The 25,850-nt window shown below is 54.3% G+C and overlaps 3 protein-coding genes across 11 annotated transcripts in view; 1 reads left to right on the top strand and 2 right to left on the bottom strand.

Moving 5' to 3' along the window:
• The first annotated feature begins 493 nt into the window (after positions 1 to 493).
• ENDOG (endonuclease G) lies at positions 494 to 4,057 on the top strand. The gene is made up of 3 exons (XM_059072657.2): positions 494 to 1,170; positions 2,373 to 2,482; positions 3,705 to 4,057. Exons 1-3 carry the CDS (start codon positions 667 to 669, stop codon positions 3,985 to 3,987), a joined length of 897 nt encoding a protein of 298 aa, XP_058928640.1. The 5' UTR covers positions 494 to 666; the 3' UTR covers positions 3,988 to 4,057.
• SPOUT1 (SPOUT domain containing methyltransferase 1) lies at positions 3,430 to 11,417 on the bottom strand. Of its 2 annotated transcripts, none has more exons than XM_059072639.2 (12): positions 11,321 to 11,417; positions 10,654 to 10,699; positions 10,213 to 10,338; positions 8,790 to 8,949; positions 8,482 to 8,571; positions 8,331 to 8,380; positions 7,970 to 8,100; positions 6,239 to 6,311; positions 6,043 to 6,141; positions 5,457 to 5,559; positions 5,143 to 5,290; positions 3,430 to 4,408 (listed from the first exon to the last, which is right to left on the bottom strand). In XM_059072639.2, exons 1-12 carry the CDS (start codon positions 11,354 to 11,356, stop codon positions 4,361 to 4,363), a joined length of 1,110 nt encoding a protein of 369 aa, XP_058928622.1. In that variant the 5' UTR covers positions 11,357 to 11,417; the 3' UTR covers positions 3,430 to 4,360. The 2 variants fall into 2 exon arrangements, with proteins under 2 accessions (XP_058928622.1, XP_058928620.1); XM_059072637.2 differs by having other exon boundaries at positions 3,430 to 4,211; positions 11,321 to 11,416.
• A 5,132-nt stretch (positions 11,418 to 16,549) lies between these two features.
• The window catches only part of KYAT1 (kynurenine aminotransferase 1), a 34,085-nt gene continuing 24,784 nt past the window's right edge, over positions 16,550 to 25,850 (bottom strand). For 5 of the 8 annotated variants that reach the window (XM_067040578.1, XM_059072616.2, XM_059072615.2 and 2 more), the window contains 11 exons: positions 24,654 to 24,801; positions 21,734 to 21,883; positions 21,567 to 21,653; positions 21,191 to 21,319; positions 19,112 to 19,232; positions 18,690 to 18,766; positions 18,472 to 18,561; positions 18,170 to 18,356; positions 18,011 to 18,090; positions 17,220 to 17,306; positions 16,550 to 17,122 (listed from right to left, as the gene is read on the bottom strand). In XM_067040578.1, the coding sequence (XP_066896679.1) occupies positions 17,057 to 17,122; positions 17,220 to 17,306; positions 18,011 to 18,090; positions 18,170 to 18,356; positions 18,472 to 18,561; positions 18,690 to 18,766; positions 19,112 to 19,232; positions 21,191 to 21,319; positions 21,567 to 21,653; positions 21,734 to 21,883; positions 24,654 to 24,801 (1,222 nt within the window). In that variant the 3' untranslated portion in view covers positions 16,550 to 17,056. Of the gene's footprint in view, positions 17,661 to 18,010; positions 18,091 to 18,169; positions 18,357 to 18,471; positions 18,562 to 18,689; positions 18,767 to 19,111; positions 19,233 to 21,190; positions 21,320 to 21,566; positions 21,654 to 21,733; positions 21,884 to 24,653; positions 24,802 to 25,850 lie in introns of all 8 variants that reach the window. The other 3 variants (XR_010841842.1, XR_010841841.1, XM_059072612.2) reach the window with 2 other exon arrangements.

The following is a 25,850-nucleotide window of genomic DNA, read 5'->3' as shown; positions in this document are numbered from 1 at the left end:
ATCGGCAGGCGGATTCCCAACCACTGCGCCACCAGGGAAGCCTCTTTAAAATATTTTTATGGTCTAGATACTATTCTATCTAATGTGCTAAAAATGTCCGGAACTAGTGCCTATTTCCGAATATTATTTCCCGGCTTCTATTATAAGTAATACGGTGGGGAATCCTTGCATTCCTGATTTATTTCCCCAGCTCAGTCCTCTTAAGTGATTTAGATGGTATGAACCTTTTTAAGCCTTTTTTTTTTTTGTCCGCTGCGGGGCTTGCGGGATCTTAGTTGGTGGAGCGGGAGGATCCCTCGGTGGAGACCAAGGCGACCTGGCGGGGCGGAGCCGGTTCTGGGGGCAGCCAATCACAAGCCGCAGCGGCGATGCCGCGGTCTCTCAGCGCCCAGTCTTACAAGGGCAAAGGAAGGGCGTCGGGAGGTCCAGTTGGACCGGTCCCGACCCCTACTGTTGGCCTCCTGAGTATAATATTTATACTTTGGAGCGTTCGGGAGTGGAAGGGACCCGCGTTCAGCTGTCTCACGCCTCCACTCGGCGCTATCCTCGCGGTGGGCCCCGCAGGCCTGTGCGGCCCCTTTAAGAACTTCCCAGGTCGGAAGCGTGAGGTCGAGGCTTTCCTTCGTCTCCGCGGACCGCTCTCCATCCGCGCTCCGGCCACAATCCATGGCCAAGCAGTTGCTTCGGGGCGGCTTGACGCTGGCGCTGGGCGCAGGGCTGGGTGCAGCCGCCGAGGGCTGGCGGCGGCGGCAGCGGGCGGCGCCGGGGCTGCTGAGCCGGCTGCCCGTGCTGCCTGTGGCGGCGGCGGCCGGGCTTCCAGCCGTGCCCGGAGCTCCGACGGGCGGCAGCCCCGGTGAGTTGGCGAAGTACGGGCTGCCCGGGGTGGCGCAGCTCAAGAGCCGAGAGTCGTACATGCTGTGTTACGACCCGCGCACCCGCGGCGCGCTCTGGGTGGTTGAGCAGCTGCGGCCTGAGAGTCTCCGCGGCGACGGCGACCGCCGCTCCTGCGACTTCCACGAGGACGACTCGGTGCATGCGTATCACCGCGCCACCAACGCCGACTACGGGGGCAGCGGCTTCGACCGCGGCCATCTCGCCGCCGCCGCCAACCACCGCTGGAGCCAGAAGGCCATGGACGACACCTTCTACCTGAGCAACATCGCGCCCCAGGTATCGCCTGCGCCCCATGCCCCGGCGGCGGAAGGCGAGGCCACCGCTCGCCTCTGAGCCTCGATTTGCTCCTCTGCAGATGGGAAAGCTGCCGAGTGCGCGCTCTACGCCAGGCGCCTGGCCAGACACAACGCGCGCCGCAGGCGGAAGGGACGGAGCGGTGGGGCGCTGAGCGCCCACTCTGCACTCTGATCTTAACCGAGGGCCCCCCCGGGCGCCTCCCTCATCTTCAGTTTCCTTGTCTGTAAAATGGGGATAAAACTGTTACTCACCTACCTCGTGCAGAGGCGCTGAGGAACTGAGGACACCGTGCACGTAAAAGTACTGAGCACACTTTCTGGCCCACGGCAAGCGTTCAGTAAATACCAGCTATAATGAGGGAAGTGGTTCTCGGAGAGACAAAGTGACTGGCACAGTGTCACAGTGGGAGGATACCCAGGCAGTCTGCCTAGAGGACCCTGAGCTTTCAGCCATTGTCCTACCCTGCCTTCCTTCCAGGAGTGAAAGGAAAGATAGCTGCACGCAGTGGCTGTTAGTAGCAGTCGCTGTGCGCCTGGTCTAGCCGCCCTACCTCTAGCCCTGTTCCCACCGGGGCCTGACACCCACGTGGAGACGGATGTCCGGCTCTGAGTGAGGCTTGTGAGGTCCCAGCCTCTCTGACCTGACTGTGCTCACCCAGGAGCACAGTCCCCTACCCATTTGACTAGACGCTCTGCTGAGGACTGGAGAGCTCCAGTGGTGGAGTCGGGAGCAGATTCCTGACCTTCCCCCGCCGAGCTCTGCGTGCGGTTCAGACTAGGAAAAGGAAAGGAGAGGTGGTTGGGAGAGCTGGTCTTCCCATGAGCCCCTGGGGGCAGGGGGCAGGCCTGTTTCTGTCTGGGAGATTTGCTCCTTTCCTTCATATGGCTCTTCGGAGCTGAGAAACAGCTTTGAGACCTGGGATGCTAGTTCTCCCACTCTAGCTGGACGAAAGTAGGACGAAAGTAGCGTCTCCTTGAGCTCTATCCGGGCCCCGCCCTCGTGACTGTGTGCGCTAAGTGACTCTCCTTCCATGAACCTGTTTCCTCTGCATGCTTGTTCCCACCCCCCATCCCCGCTGGAACCTTTTGGCTCCATGCCAGTGCCAGCCCCTCAGGGCCTGGGGCAGCCCTCTGACTGCAAGGGTCCCAGCCAGTCTCACTGAAGCCCACTTCTCCTACCAGGTGCCCCACCTCAACCAGAATGCCTGGAACAACCTGGAAAAGTACAGCCGCAGCCTGACCCGCACCTACCAAAATGTCTATGTCTGCACGGGGCCTCTCTTCCTGCCCAGGTAAGGCTAGAGCTGGGGGGCCTGGGCACACCAGCACCTCCCAGTCATTCCATCCAGGCTTCCCCCAGGCTCTGTGTCAACACCGCCAGGTCCCCACTCATCTGGTTTCTTGGCGAGTCTGTCCATTCCCTGTCTCGGGCCCCCCAGCCCTACTCCAGACACCTTTGGGGTACCCACCTAGACATCTCCTCTGCCCGTGGGCACCAGGCCCTGAATCTGCCCTGTTCCCCTCTCCTGTGTCAATCTCTTTTCACATTCACCTGACTCTGTGTTCTGCGCGGGTAGAAACCCTTGCACTAGGCTCTCGTCTTTGGTCTCCCCTGCTTGGAGCAGCCTTCCCCTGTGCTTCCCCTGGAGCCAGGTTTGAACTCCATCTCCCTGACCCTGAGCCTTTACTCTTGTCCCTCTGCAGCCCGGCCTCCCAGGTAGAAAAGGGACTGAGCTCTTCTGAGCTTGCTTGGTGATTTTTCTAGCTTGCTGAGGTCTGGGGTGAGTGAGGCTAGAGGTTGTGGCCAAACAGCTGGCTCTGCCTGGGATGGAATCCCTGTCACCTCGTTTCTGGGCACCGTGGGCAAACGAACTCAACATCCTCTCCTGTAAAATGGGGATAATACCCATTAGCTACCACGTGGTTGTTTAAGGGACAAAGCGGGATGGTGGATGTCACCATAGTAAGGGCTCAGCGTGGGTCTGCTGAGGCGGTGGCTGGGACACTGATGTACTTTAATTAGCAAGTGCCTCCTCTGGCCTGCTGAAACGGAGCAGACGCCGTGGAGGCTTAGCCTGAAGTCACCCATCCAGTGCTCCGGGCACCTGCTCTGCCCTAGGCCCTGTGCTGGTGCTGGGAATTCCACTGCCACAGCCCGGCGCATTTGGTGCTCACCCTCCACAGGGAAAGACAGACAGTAATCAAGGGTCCACACGGATGAATGTGAATGAAGGCCTGATTCTTTCTGCAGCATTTATTGCCACCACCCACTCTGCCTGACCCAGTGTCGGACATGAAGAAAACAGGGGAAGAGTGAGTCTCTACCCTGCAGGGAGCTCCCAGCCTCCTGGGGGAGCCAAGCAGGGCAAAGAAGCCTCACGCTGAGGGGTGGTCCTGCAGGTTGACACAAGCTGGAGGTCGGGTCAGGGAGGGCTTCCTGGAGGCGGAGGCCTCGGGTCTGACCAAGCCCCCCAGGAGCCCTAAAAGGCCATGTGTGCCTGGGTCTGCCCACAGGACGGAGGCTGATGGGAAGTCCTATGTGAAGTACCAAGTAATTGGCAAGAACCACGTGGCGGTGCCCACCCACTTCTTCAAAGTGCTGATCCTGGAGGCAGCAGGCGGGCAGATCGAACTCCGCTCCTATGTGATGCCCAACGCGCCTGTGGATGAGGCAGTCCCGCTGGAGCGCTTCCTGGTGCCCATCGAGAGCGTTGAGCGGGCCTCGGGGCTGCTCTTTGTGCCGAATATCCTGGCACGGACTGGCAGCCTTACGGCCATCACGGCAGGCGGCAAGTAAGGGCAGCCCCAGCCAGACTGTGGGGTCGGGGGGACTGGGTCAAATTAAAGGTGTTCATTTTTGGAGACAAGTCTTAGGTGTGTCTGTCCCAGGTGACCCGTGGGAACCTCTGGCTTCACCACTGCTTCTGTGCCATCTTGGGCCCGACAGAACCTTCAGCTGGGCCGGGCACCCGCGTGGGTGAGGCCAGGCTGCAGGGCAGCCAGGGAGATGAGGATGGCTTCCTGGAAGAGAAGTGCAGCAACAGGCTGGGGCCGGGGAGGCTAGCGGGTGCCCCACTGCCCAGGACCCAGCGCCTTGGGGTACGCCGCCCTCAGCAGGGCCCGGGGTAGGGGGTTGTGAAGCACAGGCCCAGCTTCATCCTGCAGGTCTGTCACTGGCCAGGAAAGGGCCTCACCTCTCTGCTTCTCAGCATCCTCCTCTGTAAAATGGGGATGACCATAATAGCTGCCTCCCAGGGCCGGGGAGGGGAGGGGGAGGTGGCGGGCAGGAGGGCCCTCTGCGCAGGTGTCGGAGGGGTGTGAGCAGGGACTCCTGCCGGGAGGCTGGGGCTGGCAAGCGTGCGACACCTGGCCCTGGCAGGGCTCTCGGGGACAGGTAGCTGAGGCTGTCCACCTGTTTGGTCACCACCCTTTGAGACCGGTGGAAGCAGCGTCACCTTCCCCCAGGAAGTGCCCACAGGTACACGGCGTTCTGTGCTGCCCTCAGAAGTGGCTGCCCAGGTGGAAAGCTCTCAGAGCTGGTCGCATCCTGTCCCCCGTGGGACAGAGGTGCCAGAGAGGAGGGCTGCCCTGCCCACCAGGGTCAGACGCGGGGAAGCGGAACACGGCGCGTATAGCTAAGGGAACAGGGCCTAGAGCAGGGGTGCGTGGGGTCTCCTGGGCCAGCCAGGTGCTGCTGGAGCAGCTGGCTGAGCACCAGCCCCCAGGATTCCCAACTCCCAGCGCGCGCTCAGCTTGTCCCTGCTGCAGTGCTGCTGTGGCGAGAGGCCACAGGCGGCGAGGAGGCCTAGAGGAGGCTGGCTCAGGGCAGCCCTGGCGGCGTGGGGGATGGGGAGAGGGTTGCAACGCCCCCCTCTGGACGGACCCTGAGGCTCCGGCCCCTGCTGGTGGTGAGCAGGCCGGGCCTGGAGGTCGGGGAGGCGGGCGGGCTCACCTCGGTGCGGATGGTGCGGCTGCCCTGGTTGGGGCAGGTGTTGACGTACCGATCGAAGAGGACACTGGGCTCAGGCACCTCCAGGTTGGGGTCAGCATCCACTCCAGCTTCCAGCCCTTGGAGGCCCCCAAACACCACGAGAGCGTGCCTGGCGCCCACGGGAGGGGGGGGGGGGTCACTGACCGCCCATCAATGCCTACTGAGTGCAGCCCCCAGGGCTCTCAGGCCCCCATTGCGCAGGGGCCCGGTCTGTACAGCTCTGCCCCCACCAGTCCTGTCCCCTGCTCCATTCCTCCTCCCCTGGCTGGACCCACCTGAAGTTGGGAAGCTGGGCGGAGGCCACGTCTGAGCCTCGCTCTGATGTCCCAATGGTCAGGTCGTAGCCGTCCTGGAAGGGGGCCTCAGCAAACACAGCACCTGGGGGGGAGGCCAGCTCACTAGGGGCTCTGTTCCCCACAAGCCACTGCCACTTGGCTGCGCGTGCGTGTTGGGGGGCGTGGTTTAGGTGAGAGGGGCACAGCCAGGCTCCTCACTCTTGCTGGGAAGTCAGCGATGGAACAGGCAGAGACCGTGCGTGTACCAGCTTGGGGAGACAAAGCAGAAGGTGGGGAGGAAGGGGCTCCAAAAGCAACTAGTGGACCTCTGACTTATCTGGCCCTTTTGCCCCCATTCCCGACCCCATGGCAGACGTTATTAAAGATGCTTTTCCTCAGAAGTCCTGAAAAGCATTCCAGGCAGTGCACTCAAGGAGACCAAGGCCCAGAGAAGGAAAGGCACTTGCCCAAGTCACACAGCAAGTGAGCAGGGTTAGGACCCCGGTCTGACTTTGGGGTCAAGCAAGGCTCTCTGTGGCCTCCCAGAGAGAGAAGACGGATATTCACAGGAGGAAGCTGTCCTTACTGAGGCAGGAGGCCAGGCGGACTGTGTAGCCCCAGTAGAGACCAGCTTTGGTGCGAGGGTCCTGTGATGACACGACTTTTCCACGGTAGGTCTTGCTTTCTGGAGGGGAAGCAGACAGGCTGTGAAGACGGGGCGAGGGGAAAAAGAAGTGGCTCCAAGCCCGTAGGCTGGCCAGGCCGGGGACACTTTAGGGTACCTCGGAGCTGCTGCTGGTTCAGCCTCACTGTCACCCGGAGTCCAGGGTCCAAGTGCTTGTCGATCTTCACCTCCTGGGAAGAAGCCAGAAGAAACTGGTGCTGTTCCTCGCAGGAGAGCGGGGGTCACTGCTCTCCCAGACACGGGGGCACCTCAGGGGTCCAGGTCACCCTTCGAGCCCTGCTCCCCGGCACCTGGGCCAGACCTGCTCACAGAGACCATTCTTTTTTAAATTATTAATTAATTAATTAATTTTGGCTGCGTTGGGTCTTCGTTGCTGTGCACGGGCTTTCTCTTGTTGCAGCGAGCAGGGGCTACTCTTCATTGAGGTGCGTGGGCTTCTCATTGCAGTGGCTTCTTTTGTTGCGGAGCACGGGCTCTAGGTGCGCGGCCTTCAGTAGTTGTGGCTCTTGGGGGTCTAGAGCTCAAGCTCAGTAGTTGTGGCGCACGGGCTTAGTTGCTCCGCGGCATGTAGGATCTTCCCGGAGCAGGGCTCGAACCCGTGTCCCCTGCATTGGCAGGTGGATTCTTAACCACTGCGCCACCAGGGAAGTCCAAGAGACCATTCTTGCAAAACAACTACTGCAAGATACTGGTCCAGGCCTGGCACAGAGTAGGAAGTATTTCATGAGTAGATGAAATCCCAGTTTCCTACATTTTGGTGGCTATGCCACTTACTAGCTATAGCAGTTTGAGTGGTCACTTAACCCCTCTGAGCCTTAGTGTCCTAATCTGTCAAACAGAAGATGTTCCATAAACAATAGCTATTGTTACACTGCACAGGGCCTCGCATGAAGTAAATGCTGACTACATGGGAGCCTGTGAGGAAGGACACACTTGATGTTCGTGTTTTGTCCCAATTTTAGTCCCCTCCCCCCCCCACGCTGCATGGCTTGTGGAATCTCAGTTCCCTGACCAGGGATTGAACCCATGCCCTTGGCAGTGAAAGCGTGGAGTCCTAATCACTGGACTGAGAGGGAATTCCCTTGTCCCAGTTTTTTTTTTTTTTTTTTTTTTTTTTCAGTACGCAGGCCTCTCACTGTTGTGGCCTCTCCCGTTGCAGAGCACAGGCTCCAGACGCACAGGCTCAGTGGCCATGGCTCACGGGCCCAGCCGCTCCGCGGCATGTGGGATCTTCCCGGACCGGGGCACGAACCCGCGTCCCCTGCATCGGCAGGTGGATTCTCAACCACTGCGCCACCAGGGAAGCCCTTGTCCCAGTTTTGAATTCAGGATGGGACACCTTCTCTTTTGAGGGTTTCACATTCATTTCTCTCTTCCTCTGGGTCTGGGTCATCCTGTTCTGTTTTTAGCCAGTTATCTCAGATCTGTTCTTTTTGAGGGGAGGGGATCCTTATCTGTTTAAATGTTTCTGCCTCCTTCTCTAGGAGACTTAGGATTAATAGGCGGCAAATGAATGCTCCGATCCCCGGCTTGGCAGCACCTTGGAACAGCCCCAGAGGCATTGTGAACTTGATTTTCCCGGGTTTTCTTTTGGTTTGGTTTTCGTATAAGGACTATCTTCTGTTGATTTGATTTTTCTAAAACAAACAGTAAATTTTGCTCCTGGCTTTATCTGTTGAGCCCCATTTTAGGCGCTTCTCTGGCCCAAATCTGCATCAATGGGGAACTGGCAGGCAGAGATGCCTGGGGCCAGGGCTCCCCACCCATGTGCCCTCCGTAGCCAGGGTGCGTCTGGGAAACGTGTCTCGACCCACCCTCCAATTCCTACCTTCTTCATGCCACAGTTGACAAAGGAGCCCTGGCCCGGCCGGGTGGGCCGGTCCACCACGATGCCCTCTCGGAATTCGGATTCCTCATCCTGACGCATGTGGTGAGGGCTGTCCAAAGGGTTCAGGAGCCCTGTGGTTGGGGAGGGCCAGGAGGATTTTGGGAGGTGCAGAGGCACACGGAGGGGTGGAAGGTAGTAGGGCTGGGAACCCTGGTTCAGGTTCCAGCTCTGCCACAGATCTACCGCTTACCACCAGCCACAGGCCTTGCCCTGCCTGGACTTGCTTTCCCAACTGTACCATGATTCTCAGGGTCTGGGGGATGATCCATGGGAAATGGGGGTCAGCCCACCCCAGCCTTACCTGCAAACTGTAGATCCTGATGCTTGGGGAAGAATGCTTTTCTTAGGTACCTAGGAAAGGACGCAGATCTCAGGGAGGCCACCTCCCATCCGACCTGCACCGTGACCACCCCTCCCACATGCTCTGGCAAGTCTGTCCTTCATGCCCTTACTGTGGACACTCCAGGTACTGCAGGATCCGGGCCAGCTGCACGCATGCCTGCCCCTTCTTGCCGACTCCCCTGAATTCCCCCTCCACAGTCCTGGAGAGAGAAAGATAGGGCTCAAGCCCACCGGGTTTCCTTCAAGAGCTCCTCCCCCCAGTATGACCTCTGCAGCGCCCCTGCTTTGCAATACAGTGGGGGCGTTCAGACAGGATTCTCAGCCCAGGTAAGGAGGCAGGGAAAAAGGGGAAGCCCAGCCAATCCTGGCAGCCCCTCCCTTCTCCCTGAGCCCCGGGACCCACTGGATGGCCCCTCACTTGGCATCTTGGCCCTCTTCATCGAACACCACAATCTCATCCACACAGAAGATGGTGCAGGCTCTAGCGATCTGGCCGGCCAGGTAGGTGCGAAGCTCGGGCGACTGGGCGTTGTCCAGGATGGAGCCCGGAAGGGCCACGCTCAGGGTGTAGTGCCGCCCTGGGCAGGACAGGGGTGTTCGTGGTCAGCCAGAGAGTCCAGGGCCATCCCTCCCCTCCCCTGCTCTAATCCCAGGGCCCAGAGTGAGAGAATTTTCCTACTGTGAGGAATTTTGAGCTAAGCAGCCTAGATCCAACTCCCCTCTCTGGGCCTCAATCTCCCCAGGAAGAAAATGGACTCAGAGGTCTCCAGGACTCCCATAAGAAGGGCATACCACTGGGCAAGGCAAGGGAGCGGTTAGAAGAACTGACCTATATGCACATCCTCTGCCCCCTACTGCCTCAGTTCTCCAGGCGTCCAATAGGGATGATAATGAGCTAATATTTATTCTTAGTGCCTTTTATATGTGCACATATAACCAATAACCCTAGGAAGTAGGTCCTACCACGATCCCGATTGAGAGGTGGGGAACCTTCAGCCCACAGAGGTCAAATATGTGACCCAAGGTCACACAAAAGGCAGGACAGCTGGCTTCAGAGGGACCACCACACTTTCCCTCCCAGAGTTGTCCAAAGGGAGCCACAGGAGAGAAAGTGCTTTCCCGGTGTCAGACAGCTGACATGCTCAGTTTCTGTCCCCACTGTCACCATCATCACTGGTAACCACTGGGCTTACAGGGTACAATATGGCCCCCTGACCCTCCAGACCTTTGGGTCTGGCCGAGGAGGAAAGATACAACTCGTGAGGGTAGATCCAAATGTACGAACACGGAAGCACATCCAGGACACAATGTGGGATGAGAAAAAACAGCTCCAGAGGCGCGTGGATAAAGCAGTCTCACTTTTGTAAAACTGTCTCTATACACCTCCCTACCTGTATATAAGTGCGTGTTAACATAGCTGGAGAAACGTTAACTGCAATGTTTGCTGGGATTTTTCCTTTCTTTATCGTTTTCTGTATCGTTTGGAGAGTTTTATTTTGAGCATGTATTGTTTAACGAGAAAAAAGAGACACTCTTATTATGAAATCAAAATAATTCAATGAAAAGTGAAATTAAAGCACACAGTGATCAATAAAAAAGTAAAAAAAATTAACTATCATTACAATGATGAGGTTCTAGAGGCATAAAGTGATGACATGTGATGCTTACCCTCCACAGAATCGAAATCTACCTAAGTAGGAAGTTAGGACTCAGTTTTCTGGGTCCCTCCCATTCTCTGAGCCTCATTTTCTCCATCAGGACAAGATGTCTGGACCCACTGGCCCCGAAGGGCCCTTCCAGCTATAACATTCTCTGCCCTACCCAGGACCCAGCTTGCTCACCCCGGTCCTCCCTCTGGGCAGCTGCCTCCTCCTCCTGCTGTCGCTTTGCCTGTTCCTCCTGCACTCGCTGCCGCTCCAGTTTTTTCATCATCTTGAGATCCTTCCACTTCTTTTTCTCCTCTTTTTCTGGATAAGAGGACATCCCGGTTGGTGCAGGGAAGAGGGACTTGGAGGTGAGGAGGACTTGGAGCAGTCCAGGAGGTGATGTCCTCTCAGTAGGGTCAGCCCGGGCTCTCCAGTGATGCTGAGAGAGCAGCCAAAGGAGACCCCCAGGGCTTCTGGCCCCTTCTTCGCCATTTTGGGTACTGTGGGACCTAGAGGGGACCAATCTGGTGGCTTTTCCCCAAGATTCAGCTGTGCACTGATGGAGTGGCCTCGGGGAGAGGTGAGCACAGACGCTCAGCTCCCCATCTGAGCCCACCGCCACAGTCCCTTACTTACTCTGTTGCTTCCATTTTCGCCACTCCACCCTCTGGCCATGTTCACCCTGGAGTAGGAGTGGGAGGAGATATAGGAGTGAGGCTGAATGGTCACACCTGAGAGGAGATCCCACTTGCTGCTCCACAGCTGTCCCCTCTCTTTAAATGGGGGTGGTGAGGAAACAAGGGAACCCCCCCCCCCACACACACACACTCCTGCTGCCCAGAGAGCGTCAGGAGGGCGGGGACCTGTCGTACCCCCAGTGCCTGAGATCACACCTGGCACACAGTAAGCATTCAATAAATTGTTTAATGAGTTCCCACTGGAGAGAAGAGGAAACAGGTTCAGGGGGACAGGACCTGCCCACTGTCGCCCTGGTGTCAGAAGAGATACACCACGAAAGGGCTCGGGATTCCGAGCCGGGTCCGGTCTTCTGAATCCGGGCCCCGGGCAATGAGTTACCCAACGCAATCCCGGCTCTGATTCGAACCCCGGCTCCCACTCCGGTTCTCATCTGGACAGGGGTGCTTGAGGCCATGAGCATGCGGCACCTCGGGGACTCTGGCCGCGGAGCAGCGACGAGCAGGGAGCTAGAGGTGCGGCCAGGCCCCGCCACAGGCCCCCAAGCGGCTCTTTCTCTTGCCTCCACCCCGCGCCCTGCCGCGGGATCCCACATCCCTCCACCTACCGGGCCGCAGGGCCGCTTCCTCCCGCGCTCCGCCATGTTCGTCGCACACCGTCGGCCCCGCCCAGCCAATCAGACTCACCCCTTCCGCCAACACCTCCTCCGAGCCGTCCAATCGGAGAACCAATGGCGTGCGAGGGCGCGGCCTATGCGCCGGTCTGTGGGAGCGTGTGCCTGGGACTGGCTCCTGGGGGCGGGCTCCCGGGGGTGGGCGGGGCTCATCGCAGGCCTGGGTGTCCAAATGCGCACGGTACCTGATTCTCTCCTGAACCCTTGGACGACAGGAGAACTACCCTCTCTGCTCCCGTCGGGCGCGAAACTCAAACCTCAGCTTGGTTTTACACATGGCGACCCTGAGGCACAGAGCTGGAGTGTGATTCAGAGCTGGCAATAACTTAATCCTTTAATAGATTCGTTCATTTATTGTCTCTTTTAATTATCAGACTTTACTTTTTTAGAGCAGATTTAGGTTTACCGAAAATTGAACAGATAGTACAGAGTTCCCCATAACCCCCATTCAGTTTCTGTTGTTAACATGTGTTAATGTGTACATTTGTTATAGTTGATGAACCAATATTGATGCATTGTTCATAGTTTACATTAGGGTTCACTCTTTGTGTTGTACATTCTAAGAGTTTTGACAGATGCATAATGTCATATATCTACCATTACAGTATCATACAAAATGGATTCACTGCCCTAAAAATTCTCTGTGCTCCACCTACCTCCCCCACCCCTCGAGCCCCTGGTAACCATGGGAACCCTGATTTTTTTACTGTCTCTATAGTTTTGCCTTTTCCAGAATGTCATATAGTCTGAATCAGACAGTATACAGCCTTTTCAGATTCCCTTCTTTCACTAAGCAACATGCATTTAAAGTTCCTCTAAAGTAGGAGATAGATGGGCCCCTGGACTGGACAGCTGGGGTTTGTCAAGTGGAGTAACACTGAAGCTCTGTTCTCACCCAGACGCTCCAAGGACAAAGCTAGTGGCAGAAGCTGAGCTCTGCCGAAGTAAAGAGTTAAGATGACCACTCCTGAGGTCAGGGAAAACTTCCCTGTCTGGACATGTGCAGGAAGGCTCCTTGGGGGTCAAAAAGGGAGGGGGCACCACCCCATAATAAGTGTGGACATATACCCACAGGCTTCTGCGGTGGAATCCATCTTAGCAAAAAGTTGCACACGCAGCTTGGAGAGGGTCCTAGGACCAGTCATGTGCGAAAAAAGAAAGGAGATAATTGGCCAAAGGTAAACAAAGACCAGGAAGAACTGTCCTATATAAGTGATTTAAATCACCTCTTTACTCTGCTTCTCCTCATTAGAAAGGAATCCCACACCCTTTCTCTCTGGGTGTGTATTTCTGCCTAGCTTCGACTTAAATAGTTTCTCTGTGTGCTCTCCCATACTGCTGTGTCTCTAATAATAAACTTTGTACCTGTTTTTTACAGTGTTTGCCTCCTTGAAACATTCTTGCTCTCAAATGGGGGAAAGAGCCAGGGCCACTTTGCTTCTAGCCTGTAGCCCCTGGTGCTCTAGTGGCTAGGATTCCTGGTTTTCATCTGGGCTATCCAGGTTCAATTCCTGGGCAGGGAACTAAGACCTCACTGCTGTCTCTCCGAGATCACCCCCGTATCTTCTAATGGCTTGATAGCTCATTTCTTTTTCTTTTTCTTTTTTTTTTTTTTAATAGTAGGTTGAAGATATAAGTTTTAAAATTTTATATTTATTCATTTATTTGGTTGCACCAGGTCTTAGTTGCGGCTCGCCGGCTCCTTAGTTGTGGCATGCAAACTCTTAGCTGCGACATGCATGTGGGATCTAGTTCCCTGAGCAGGGATTGAATCCGTGCCCCCTGCATTGGGAGTACGGAGTCTTAGCCACTCCACCACCAGGGAAGCCCCCGAAAGCTCATTTCTTTTCACTGCCGGATACTATTCGTTGTATGGATACGCCACTGTGTGTCTATCCATTCACCTTTTGAAGGACATTTGGTTGCTTCCAGTATCTGGCAGCTATGAATAAAACTGCTGCAAATATTCACGTGCAGGTTTTTGTATGGACATGAATTTTCAGCTCATTTGGGTAAACAGCTGGAAGTCTGATTGCTGGATCCAACAGTAAGACTATGTTTAGCTCTGTAAGAAATTGCGGGTTTCCCTGGTGGCGCAGTGGTTGAGAGTCCGCCTGCTGATGCAGGGGATGCGGGTTTGTGCCCCGGTCCGGGAGGATCCCACATGCCACGCAGTGGCTGGGCCCGTGAGCCATGGCCGCTGAGCCTGCGCGTCCGGAGCCTGTGCTCCGCAACGGGAGAGGCCACAACAGTGAGAGGCCCGCGTACCGCAAAAAAAAGAAAAAGAGTGCTTCCCTGGTGGCGCAGTGGTTGAGAATCCGCCTGCCGATGCAGGGGACACGGGTTCGTGCCCCGGTCCGGGAAGATCCCACATGCCACGCAGTGGCTGGGCCCGTGAGCCATGGCCGCTGAGCCTGCGCGTCCGGAGCCTGTGCTCCGCAACGGGAGAGGCCACAACAGTGAGAGGCCCGCGTATCGCTAAAAAAAAAAAAAAAAAAAAAAAGAAATTGCCAAACTGGGAATTCCCTGGTGGTCCAGTGGCTAAGACTCCTTGCTCCCAATGCAGGGGGCTCGGGTTCAATTCCTGGTCAGGGAACTAGATCCCACATGCTGCAACTAAGAGTTCGCATGCTGCAACTAAAAGATCCCACACGTGGCAACAAAGATCCTGTGTGCCATGACTAACACCCGGCATAGCCAAATGAATAAATAAGAAATTGCCAAACTGTCTTCCAAAGCGGTTATACCATTTTGCATTCCTACCAGCAAGGAATGAGATACACTTTCTTTTTTAAATAATAAATTTGAGTCAATATTCATTCAATAAACAAATATCTATCAAGCAGATCCTATTTTGAGGCTGGAACTCCCTGTGCCAACTGCCAGGGACACAATGGTAGGGAAAGCAGATACTGATCTGGAGTTTACAACCTAGTAGAGGAGAGATTAATTTCCAATTCAAAGTGTGTGCTAACATTACAGGGGTTGTGTTTATTTCACCATTCCCTGCTCTCCCCTATCTGAATGAAAGGCAAAGTCATTTATGCATCTGAGGTTAGCTGAGGTTACTCAGTCTAAGATCTGGAACCTCTGTAGAGTCACAGATTTGAGTTATGGGCAGATTCTGGATTGGTTCATGAGACATGAAACCTTTGGTCAGGGTGGTTCTATCCAAGAAATCTATGGGTTTACACCATTGAGGACTTTCTTATCATCAGGCTATGTGTAGTAGGGCAAAGGGGCTCCAACCCTGAGCCTCTGAGTTGTTATTTTGTTTCACAATCTTGACTTTGGAACAGTGATAGTATTACAAAGTCATAGTTTGGAAAGGAAGAAAGTAAAGTGTCCCGGGACTTCCCTGGTGGTCCAGTGGTTAAGACTCTGCACTTCCAATGCAGGGGGTGCAGGTGTGATCCCTGGTCTGGGAACTAAGATCCCATATGACGCCTGGCAAAATAAATAAATAAATAAATAATTTTTAAAATTTTTTTAAAAAGGGGGCTTCCCTGATGGCTCAGTGGTTGAGAGTCTGCCTGCCGATGCAGGGGACACGGGTTCGTGCCCCGGTCCGGGAAGATCCCACGTGCCGTGGAGTGGCCGGGCCCATCAGCCATGGCCACTGAGCCTGTGCGTCCGGAACCTGTGCTCCGCAACGGGAGAGGCCACAACAGTGAGAGGCCCGCGCACCGCAAAAAAAAAAAAAAAAAATTAAAAAAAGGGAAAGTGTCCTGTCATAACTCCAAGTATGTTCCAGACAACAATTCTCTGACACCAAGTGTGTGTCCTGCACTTCAATTAAATTCTGACAAGTTGGCACAGACCTCATAGGTTAAGGGATCAGTCCCACAAGACTGTCTCCCACTTCACATGTGAGCAGCAAGTGGGGTCACCAGCCACCCACACTTCTGCCTGGCCGACTACAAATTCCGGCATTTCCATGACCACCCCCCAGATTCAATAATTTGCTGAAACAACTCGCAGCCCTCAGGAAAGCGCTATACTTACGATTACAGTTTCATTAGGAAGATACCCACCCAGGAGCAGCCAAATGGAAGAGGTACACAGACTGACTGAGGTCTTGGGGGCGGCGGTGCAGAGACTCCATGCCCTCTCTGGATGGGCCACCCTACCAGCTCATCGATGTGTTTACCAACCCAGAAGGTCCTTGAGCCTCAGTGATTCAGGGTTTCTACGTGGGATATTATGACATATGCACATCTGATTAAATCATTAGCCATGTGACTGAACTCAACGTCTAGTCCCTTTTCCCTCCCTGAGGTTTGGGTTTAGGGCTGAAAGTTCTGACCCTCTAATCACATGGTTGAAGGTGTTCATTTTGAATAACAAAAGACACTACGATCACTCATGAAATTACAAGGGTTTTAGGGGCTCTGTGCCAGGAACCATGGACAAAGACCAAATATATTTTATTATACTGTATGTTCCCATCAGCTCCCCCAATTAAATATGTGATATGAGCAAAACCCATGAGCTTGCTATGCAAATGCAACTTCAGGACAATTCCCCAGCACCACCTTCCAGATGATTTCAGGAGTTGCATTGCTTGCCAGTGGGAGGCCCACCCCTGGGATCAAATCTCATTTCTACCTTTTACCAGCTGGATGGCCTCAGGTAAGTCCCCTCACCTCCAAAGCGGTTTCCTCACCTGTAAAGTGGAGGCAGTAACTCCTGTCTCAGAGGGTCATTTAATGAGATGGTGTGCCTCCAAGTGCCCGGCATGCAGGGGTGAGCAATAAATGTTAGGGGAACATTCCTTTCCCCTTCTGTCTAATTATGTAATCCCTGGCAATCCTGGCCTGGACTCTGATCCCTGTGGGGTGTGACTGTCCGCATCTTCCCCGTTAGACACTCACCAGAGGCCCCCATCACACACACACACACACACACACACACACACACACACACACACACACACACCCAACGGTAACACATACCATCTGAGCCCCTAGGCCTGGTTTTACCATTAACTAACTGGGTGGCCTCAGACAAGGTCCAAGTCCCTGCCCTTCTTTGGGCCTCAAAACACATTTGTACAAAGAGAGTCTGGGATCTGAGGTTCAGGGAGGTGGGAGGTGCCTTCCATTCTGACTAAGCCCCCATCTGCAATCAGCACCAGGGTGTGAAGCAGAGAGAAGCAGCCAATAACAGTCTGAATAACTTAAAACTTTATTATGGGCAAAAGTACTGGCTTGAAGAGTCAAGTCTAAGGGCAACTTTCCAAAATCAAGCTTGGATAAGGAAAGGGAGGGATGCCTGAGGCCTGGCTGGGGCCAGTGCAAGGCTGGGGCCAGGGCCGAGACCCAAGGCCAGTAAGTATACTATTGAACTCTGCCCTCTGAGTCCCAGCTGAGTCTGGGGAGGCCAGAGGGGACCCAAGACCATATAGCCCAGCACAGGGAGGACCAGGGAGAGGCCCCGGTCAGGCTTCCTTCACCTCTGCAACAGGAACACAGCTATGCACCATGGGGAAGTGTTCCTGACTCACCCAGGACCAAAAGGGGGCGCTCTTCCCTGAGGTTATTCTGTGTTACAGAGAAGAGATCCTCCAGTACCATCTACCCCCAGCCTGGGAATGACTGAAACCCTGGACAAAGACAGAGCCGTGCAGAGTGTGCAGGGACCAGGCAGGGCAGGGCCCAGCGGGTGTTGTCAGGGCCTGAGGTCATCCTTCCACTGCTGCAGCTTCTTGTCCATGGCCTGGAGCGTGGATTCATCCTGCACCAATACAGATCGGTCCTACCCCTCTCCCCACACCCGCAGGAGGCCTGGGGAGGCTTGGGGAGGTCTTCCCTCCCCCAGGCCTGTCCTTTACCTTCATGAAACAGAAGCGGATATAGTGGTCAAAGAGCTTCTGATGTGGCACGCTGCAGAAGATGGAGACCGGGATGGCCATCAAGCCCTGTGGAGGAGGAAGCCCACGTCTCAGTGGCCCCACAGCCCAGCAGGCCTCTGGGGGGCTCCAGGGGGTCAGAGATGTTCCGTGATGAGACAGGAGAAGGAAGATTAGCTTCAATGCAGCACCTCCCAGTGCTGCATCAAGGTCAGAGGAAAAGCATCCCAAATCATGATTCCAAGTCCCTCCTTATGTACAGAAGGGAGAGGGAGGCTGAGAGCAGGGACGATCATGTGGCAGGTCGGGGCAGAGCCACGGAATAAATAAGTCTTGGGGAATTCCCTGGCGGTCCAGCGGTTAGGACTCCGCACTTTCGCTGCTGAGGGCGCGGGTTCAATCCCTGGTCGGGAAACTAAGATCCTGTAAGCCACGTGGCACGGCCACAGCAAAAAAAAAAAAAAACAAGAAAAGAAATAAGTCTTAGAGGCGTAGCTCTGAGCTGGATGGACCTCGGAGTTAATGGGCCAACTCCTCACCGTACATATGGGAAGCCTGAGGCCCTGAGAGGGCAAGAACTCCTGCCAGCCCACAAGGCATATTTGAGCAAATTAAAAACAGGCTCCCCATTCCCTGAAGTGGACGCAACCCTGTACCACGGCTCAAGGCAGAGGATTGGCTGGATTTTGGAGCCTCAGCCCCCTGGTCAGGCACCCTCAGCAGTGCACAGCCTGTAAAACATACGCAGCGGCCCTGGCAGAGGCCCAGCCCACCTTGTTCTTGATCATCCACTTGACGAAGCGTCTGTCATAAGGCTCATCTGCAGCTCCAGGCAAGTTGGGCATCTTGCTCTCTGGGGGACAGAGGCCAGGCTGAGTCCTGGGCCGCCTCCAGGGCCCTGCACCTGGCCCAGCCCGGCCAGCCCCACTCACTGAATTCCGAGATGTCTGCGATGAGGAAGTAGCTGCCCTGGGGGATCACGGGCCTCAGGCCCACGGACTGCAGGCTTTGTATCATGTGGTCACGGCAGCGCTGCATGGCATGCGGGAGCTGCACAAGGTAGCTGCTGGGTTGGCCGAAGTGCACCTGCTCCCGTTCAAAGCTCTGGGCTACTGCAGCCTGGGGAGGGCGGAGGGACAAGCAGGTCAGGTGTGACCTGACCTTGGAGCCAGCCCGAACTCCTTTCTCGTCCCGCCCCCTGCCCCGGTGGGCCGGGTCCCGCCCCGCCTCTCACCTGGCCCTGTGTGGGACAGTGGAAGACGGAGTTCTGGTGCACAGTGCGCAGGTGCTTCAGGAGACCGTCCGGGCCTAGGACCCAGCCCACCTGGACCAGGAACATAGGTAAGGGGTGAGGTCCTTCGGGGCCTGACCAAACCCCTTCTGGATTCCCAGGCCAGCCTCACCTACCAGGGATTGTAGAGGGAGGGTTCACCCCCGCCCTCGTTGACTCACCTTCCAGCCTGTGGCACTAAAGGTCTTGCCAGCGCTGCCAATGGTCAGGGTGCGTTCCCACATGCCAGGGAGGCTGGCTGCCCAAGGCCAAAGAAAGCAGCTGCTGAGATGGGGGTGGGGGCAGGGGAGGGGTGGGGGCTGGACCCCAGCAGGCACTCAGGCTCTCAACGCTCTGGACTCCACTCTGTGCTAAGCTACTTCCAGGACTTATTTGAGCTCACCCTCATGACAACCCTGCGAGGCACGTGCCATCGTGTTCCCCTGTCCTCAGAGAGACGGAGTCACCGTCCCAGGTCACCTGACCTGTGTGGGTCTAGACCCCTCGGTCCTAATCACCAGGTCTGCGCTGACACCTAGATTGGGCTCAAGGCCCTGACACAAATGTCCAGGGGGACGGGGGCACCCTGGCCGGCTCGGCTCACCGATGCTGACGTGCTGGCACCCGTCGTAGACCAGCCACTGGTAGACCTCGTCGGTGATACACACCACGTCATGCTGCTGGCACAGGCTGGCCACCAGCTCCAGTTCTGCCCTGGAGAACACCTGCAGGGACCAGCCCCAAACAGAGAGGCCTGCTTAGAGAGATGAAAAGACAGGGCCAGAGCCGGTGCCGAAGGCTTTTCTGCCCCATCCTGTCCCTGCAACAGTGACCCTGTGAAGTTGGTTGTGAGATAACAGAAAATACATATATATATATATATATGTCTCTGCCCGGTTCCTGGCACAGAACTCCTAAAACCCTTGTAAATTACTAAGTGGTAAGAGCACTAGGAGCATCTCTTGTTCTAATATTTGCTCTTTGATCCTGACCTTGACACAGGGCTCTGGAAACTCTTATAAATTCCTAAGTGATAAGAGCACTAGAAGTGGACCTCCCTGGTGGCACAATGGTTAAGAATCCGCCTGCCTTCAATCCCTGGTCTTGGAAGATCCCACATGCCACGGAGCAACTAAGCCCGTGCACCACAACTACTGAACCTGAGGTCTAGAGCCCGTGAGGCACAACTACTGAGCCCACGTGCCACAACTACTGAAGCGCACGTGCTCTAGGGCCCGCATGCCACAACTACTGAGCCAGAGCGCTGCAGCTACTGAAGCTTGCGCACCTAGAGCCTGTGCTCCGCAACAAGAGAAGCCACCGCGATGAGAAGCCCACGCACCGCAACAATGAGTAGCCTTCACTCGTTGCAACTAGAGAAAGACTGCACGCAGCAACGAAGACCCAATGCAGCCAAAAATAAATAAATTAAAAAAAAAAAAAGAGCACTAGAAGCATTTTTGTTCTAATGAGGCAACTCTAAGTGGGCTCTTGTTTTTTTTTGTTTGTTTGTTTTATTTATTTATTTATTTTTTTTGCGGTACACGGGTCTCTCACCGTTGTGGCCTCTCCCGTTGCGGAGCACAGGCTCCGGATGCACAGGCTCAGCGGCCATGGCTCACGGGCCCAGCCGCTCCGCGGCATGTGGGATCTTCCCGGACCGGGGCACGAACCCGTGTCCCCTGCATCGGCAGGCGGACTCTCAACCACTGCGCCACCAGGGAAGCCCTCTAAGTGGGCTCTTGGATTGGGGCTGATCATCAGAAAGACGAAGCCGGGCTGAAAATGGAGTTGATAATTGAAGCCTCCATAAAAATCCCAATAGGACAGGGTTCAGAGAGCTTGCAGGTGGGTGAGCACATCCAGGTACCAGGAGGTTGACACACCCCTGCTCCACAGGGACAGAAGCACCTGTGCTCAGGAACCTCCCAGACCTCGTCCTACATGTCTCTTCATCAGGTTGTTCATCTGTATCCTTTATCGTATCCTTTAATAAACTGGTAACTGTAAGTAGGTGTTTCCCTGAGTCCTGTGAGCCACTCTAGCAAATTAATTGAACCGAGAAGGGGGTTGTGGGCAACTCAGATTTACAACCATAGGTCAGAAGCACAGGTGACAACCTGGACTTGTGATTGGTGTCTGGAGTGGGGTGGGGGGCAGCCTTGTGAGACGGAGCCCTTAACCTGTGGGATCTGACGCCATCTCCACGTAGACAGTGTCAGAGTTGAATTAAATTGAGTTGACTTGTGGGACACCCAGCTGGTCTCAGAGAATTGCCTGGTGTGGGAAAAAAGCCCACATATCTGGTGTGAGAAGCGTTGTGAGTGTGATAATGGTGTGACAGTAAAGGAGAGACACAGGTGGAAGCCTGGCTCTTCCTTCACATCAATTCTGTCATGTTCCCATTTTCCAGATGAGAAACTGCAGAGGTGAAGTCACTGGCCCAGGTTCATGGGGAAGTCATGGAGGTGTCCAGCCCGCTCCACCACCCGAGGCCGGATACCTTCCCTGGGGATCCCTGCCCCAGGCCCTGGGACCCCTGGGAGCTTCAGTCCGCAGAGCTCATTGCAGGTAGTCCTCCCACTTCACAGACAAAGAAACTGAGGCCCCATGGCAGCGCAAGAGTAACAGAGCAGGGACGTGAGCCAATCTGGAGGAGTCCCCTGTGAGGTCTCTCAGGTACCTTTCCCAGGGGGTTGTTGGGTGTGTTGAGGATAAGGGCTTTGGTGCGAGACGTGAACTTGCTGGCCAGCTCCGTGGGGTCCAGCTGCCAGTTGCTGCTGGAATCCAGTTCCCCGTCCTGGTTGGGGCTCTGCAAGAGGAGGTGGGAGGGGGTGGCAATACTTACCCGCCTGACTTTCATCTCTAGAAATTTGGCCTTCCTCCCCCCAGGTATCTCCTCTCCCCACTGTCTCTCCTCTCGGGCTCTAGACACCCCTCTCCTCATCCTGGAGAAACTGCCCTCCTTCACTTCCTTCCTTCTTTCCCACCTCCCAGGGCTCAGCCCAGCACACTCCTTGGACTCCTCTGCCCACACACACCCCAACCAGCATCCTTACCGGCTTCAGGGACACAAACACAGGGCGACCCCCTGCCATCAATGTCATGGGCTCATAACAGTCAAAAAAGGGCTCGATGATGATGACCTGGTACAAGGATCAGATTGGCTGGGGTCGGCACCACCCTGACCCTTCACCCCCACTCAGCCCTGGCCTTGCCCACTCACCTCATCTCCTTCGTCCACCAGGGCCTGGAAGGCTGTGAACAGGGCCCCATAGGCACCCACAGTCACCAGCACGTTCTTGAGCGGGTCTATGTCTTGTCCCAGCAACTTCCCGAAGAAACTGGCCAGGATCTTTGTCAAGGGTGGGTAACCCTGCCGGGACAGCAGGGGTCAGCGGCCTGGTTCAGCCTGGGCCCACCCTCCCACTCAGATGCATCCAGGCAATTCTAGCATCTTCCAGCAGCAAGCCTTGGGGCAGAGTCAGTTCCTGTGGGGTGAGTTCTTTCATCTCCATCGCCAGCACGTGCCATAAAACCTGCTCTGTGCCAGGCCCAGCACCCAGGGCTGGGATCAGTGGGAAACCAGACAGAGTGCATGCCTTCATGGAGCACACTGCAACGGAGCCCTCAAAATAGCAGCAACTCCACACTTTAAACACCCCCCTCTAAGTTTAAGAAGTACTTTTGTGCCATCTAATCCTCTTGGCAGCCTTGCAAAAGAGGCATTATTTGATCCTCACCAACTGGTAGAAAAAAAGTGACCCAGAGAAAGAAAATGACTTGCCCAAGGTCATGCCAGTTGAAGTGCAGGAATAGGACTTTATGTTGCAGCTTTGGAAGCACCCCACTTTGAGAGGAAGATTGGATCTGTATGCTTGTTTGCTGAGGACACTTATAGAACACTCCAGGCTAAGCCAAGGGACTGTAACCTAAGGTCTAGAACTTACCTAAATAATTCACTAAACTAGAATTGACTACATAAAAATGAAAAATTTCTGTACACCAAAATATCCCATGAGCAAAGTTAAAAGACAAAGAGAGGAACACTGCAACAGAAGAGAAAGAAATAAGATATTTAATATATAAAGAGCTCTTTCAAAGCAATAAGACAAAGATATATACCCAAATGAAAAAAACAAGGTCAGGTATGAAAGAAAAAGTCCTGAGGCCCAATATGTACATGAAAAGAATGAACATTCCTGCCAGTTCTGAGACCAGCCTGTTGGTGGGTATGTGAGTAAACCTTACTAGAGGGCAATTTGACAATATCCAGCACATCTGAAATGCTTAAACCCTTTGATTCTCTAGTTTTACTTCTTGGGATATATCTGAGAGAAATATTCACATATGTATACAAAGGGACACACAAAGAGATATTCACTGTGGCATTGCTTAATAGTGAGATAACCAAACCAGATCATCAGTATAGGGCTGGGTAAATAGATTCTGGCACATCTAGGCAATCGGATACTATGCAGCCATCCAAAAGAATGAGGCTAATGGGGTACATATACACAATGGAATACTACTCAGCTATGAAAAAGAATGAAATAATGCCATTTGCGGCAACATGGATGCAACTAGAGGTTATCATACTAAGTGAAGTAAGTCACAAAGAGAAAGACAAATACCGTATGATATCACTTATATGTGGAATATAAAATATGACACAAATGAACCTATCCATGAAACAGAAACAGAATCAGGGACACAGAGAACAGACTGGTGGTTGCCAAGGGGGAGGGGGATGGGAGAGGGTTGGATGGGGAGTTTGGGATTAGCAGATGCAAACTGGTATATACAGAATGGATAGACAACAAGGTCCTACTGTATAGCAGAGGGAACTATATTCAATACCCTGTGATCAACCATAATGGAAAAGAATATGAAAAAGAATGTATGTATATGTATGGCTGAGTCACTTTGCTGTACAGCAGTAATTAACACAACATTGTAATTCAACTGTACTTCAATAAAAAATAAATTTACAAAAAAAGAATGAGGCTGTTTTGACATGGAAGGATGCCTATGTCAGACTATTTAGTGAAATAAGTTATAGAACATGACTTAGAGCATGAGTCCATTTGTGTTAAGAAACACAAATCTCACGTGTGGGCATGTGAATGTGTGTGTGTTTATACAAGCATTTTTAAAAGTTAAAAGTTCAGGGGACTTCCCTGGTGGTGCAGTGGTTGAGAGTCTGCCTGCTAACGCAGGGGACACAGGTTTGGGCCCTGGTCCGGGAGGATCCCACATGCCGCAGAGCAACTGGGCCCGTGCACCACAACTACTGAGCCTGCTCTCTAGAGTCCGTGAGCCACAACTACTGAGCTTGCATGCCATTACTACTGAAGCCCACGCGCCTAGAGCCCGTGCTCCGCAACAACAGAGGCCGCCACAGTAAGAAGCCCGCACGTGGCAATGAGGAGTGGCCCCTGCTTGCCGCAACTAGAGAGGGCCCAGGTGTGGCAATGAAGACCCAACGCAGCCAAAAATAAATAAAATAAATAAATTTATAAAAGTTAAAAGTTCAAAAGTCTAAACACTCAGCAAAGTAGCCAACTGTTAGCAGTGGTTACCTCTGTGTGGTGGCACTGGAGGGAACTTTCCCCCAGGGCGATGAGAAGCACACCAAAGTTGAAGAAACTACTCCAAGGGGGCAAATATTTACTCTGTGGTTCTTTACAGAAAGATTTCAGATTTAGAGTCAAAACAATCAGCAGCTTGTCTTTCAGGGTTAAGCTTAGGTGTCACCTCCTTCAGAAAGCCTTCCCTGATCTCTCAGGTCTCACTCCCTCCTTCCTGCTCTCAAGTACCCCATTCTCCTCCATCACAGCATATCAGCTACCTTTGTTTTCTGCTTTTGTTTTGGTTTTTGGTCTGCTTTTCCCACTAGACCATGAGCTCCTGGCTCATGCTTTTTTATCTGTTTTTCCCCCAGACCATGAACTGTCCCAGGGCCTGGAACAAAGGAGACAGTCAGTGAACACGGAACCATGGCCAGACTGAATTCCCGGGGCTCTGCCCCATGAACCCTGACACTCAGATGGGCCTGCTGCCCAAAAAGATCTGCTCCGTCCTCTCCCAGGACCTCCTCAGAGGCCTATGTCCAGGGAAAGCCCCAGAGGGGCTGGCAGACTCACAAATGCCTTCGTGTACTGGTTGAGCATGAAGTCCCCACTGACGGCGTGCTGAAAGGCTTCCACGGCGAAGTCTGGGGGTGCGAAGTCTGGGAAGCCTTGGCCCAAGTTCACGACATCAGCCTCACTGGCCAGCTTGACAAACTCCACCCTAGGCAACAAACAGAGAGTGGGTACCAGCCCAACCCTCCACCCCGACCTGGACTTCCCGTTGCTTCCAGGGCAGGTTGAGCAAGGCATTGGGCTCCTTCTAGAGAAACTGGATAATCAGCATCCACCCTGGTCCGGAGATCTGTTTGTGGTCATAACTGGTTCCACGCTGATCACATGTCTTAGCCCAGGGACCTTCCCACTTTCTACCATGATCCATAGTAAGAAATCCCTTTTACATCCCAAACTCTGCAGAGCACAAACATGGCCTCAACTTTCTCCTTCCGGTGTGACCCACTGCAGTATTTCCCATCCTCTCCTACTCTAGTGTTTAGAAATACTTGATGAGCGCCCCGAAATGGATTTCATGACCCGTTCGTGTGTCTCTCAGCACCACACTTTGAACTGCTCTGACAGTCTATGAGGCATGTTCTGCTCCTTGATCACAGGGGGGATGGAGAAGCTGGGGTTCGGGCGACTTGCCCAACGTCTCCCAGTTAGCACTGCCAGCCTTTGAGTCCATATCTGTCTGAAGCACCAGTTCTGCTCTTGATGATTCCCCTGGACAGACTGGGGCCTGCCATCTGCCACCTCTGGCCCCTGACCACCTTTCTTCTGGCCCTGCCTAGTGGCTGGCTACCTGTTCAGGGAAACTGGAAGAGAGGCTGAGAGGCTGAAGAGGCTGGTATGTGGTTCCAGGTTGGTTGGGGGCAGAGGGCTCAGGCCGGGTGGAGTTGAATTTGCATCACAATAAATATCATTATGTCTAAAATTGGTCGTTTTCTCTCCAGAGCATCACAATGTCTCTGAAGACACAGAGTTGCTGAAGCTCAGAGAGGTCAGCGACCTGTCCAGAGTCACACAGCCGCTAAGGCAGAGCTGAGATGCAAAATCAGGTGGTGGATGTTCCATGGTGGCTGGGACAGGGGAGCCAGGCTCCAATACCCTACGGAGACCAGCTGCCCTGTAGGTTGGGCCTCTAGGGTCCTGATCCTCAGGCCACCACCCTGGGGTCAGCAGGAACCTGGGACCTTTCATGGACCTCATCCC

Source organism: Kogia breviceps, chromosome 8, assembly GCF_026419965.1.
Source record: "Kogia breviceps isolate mKogBre1 chromosome 8, mKogBre1 haplotype 1, whole genome shotgun sequence".
Classification (NCBI taxonomy): domain Eukaryota; kingdom Metazoa; phylum Chordata; class Mammalia; order Artiodactyla; family Physeteridae; genus Kogia; species Kogia breviceps.
The sequence above is the reverse complement of the archived record's forward strand: the minus strand, read 5'-3'. Positions and strand labels throughout refer to the sequence as shown.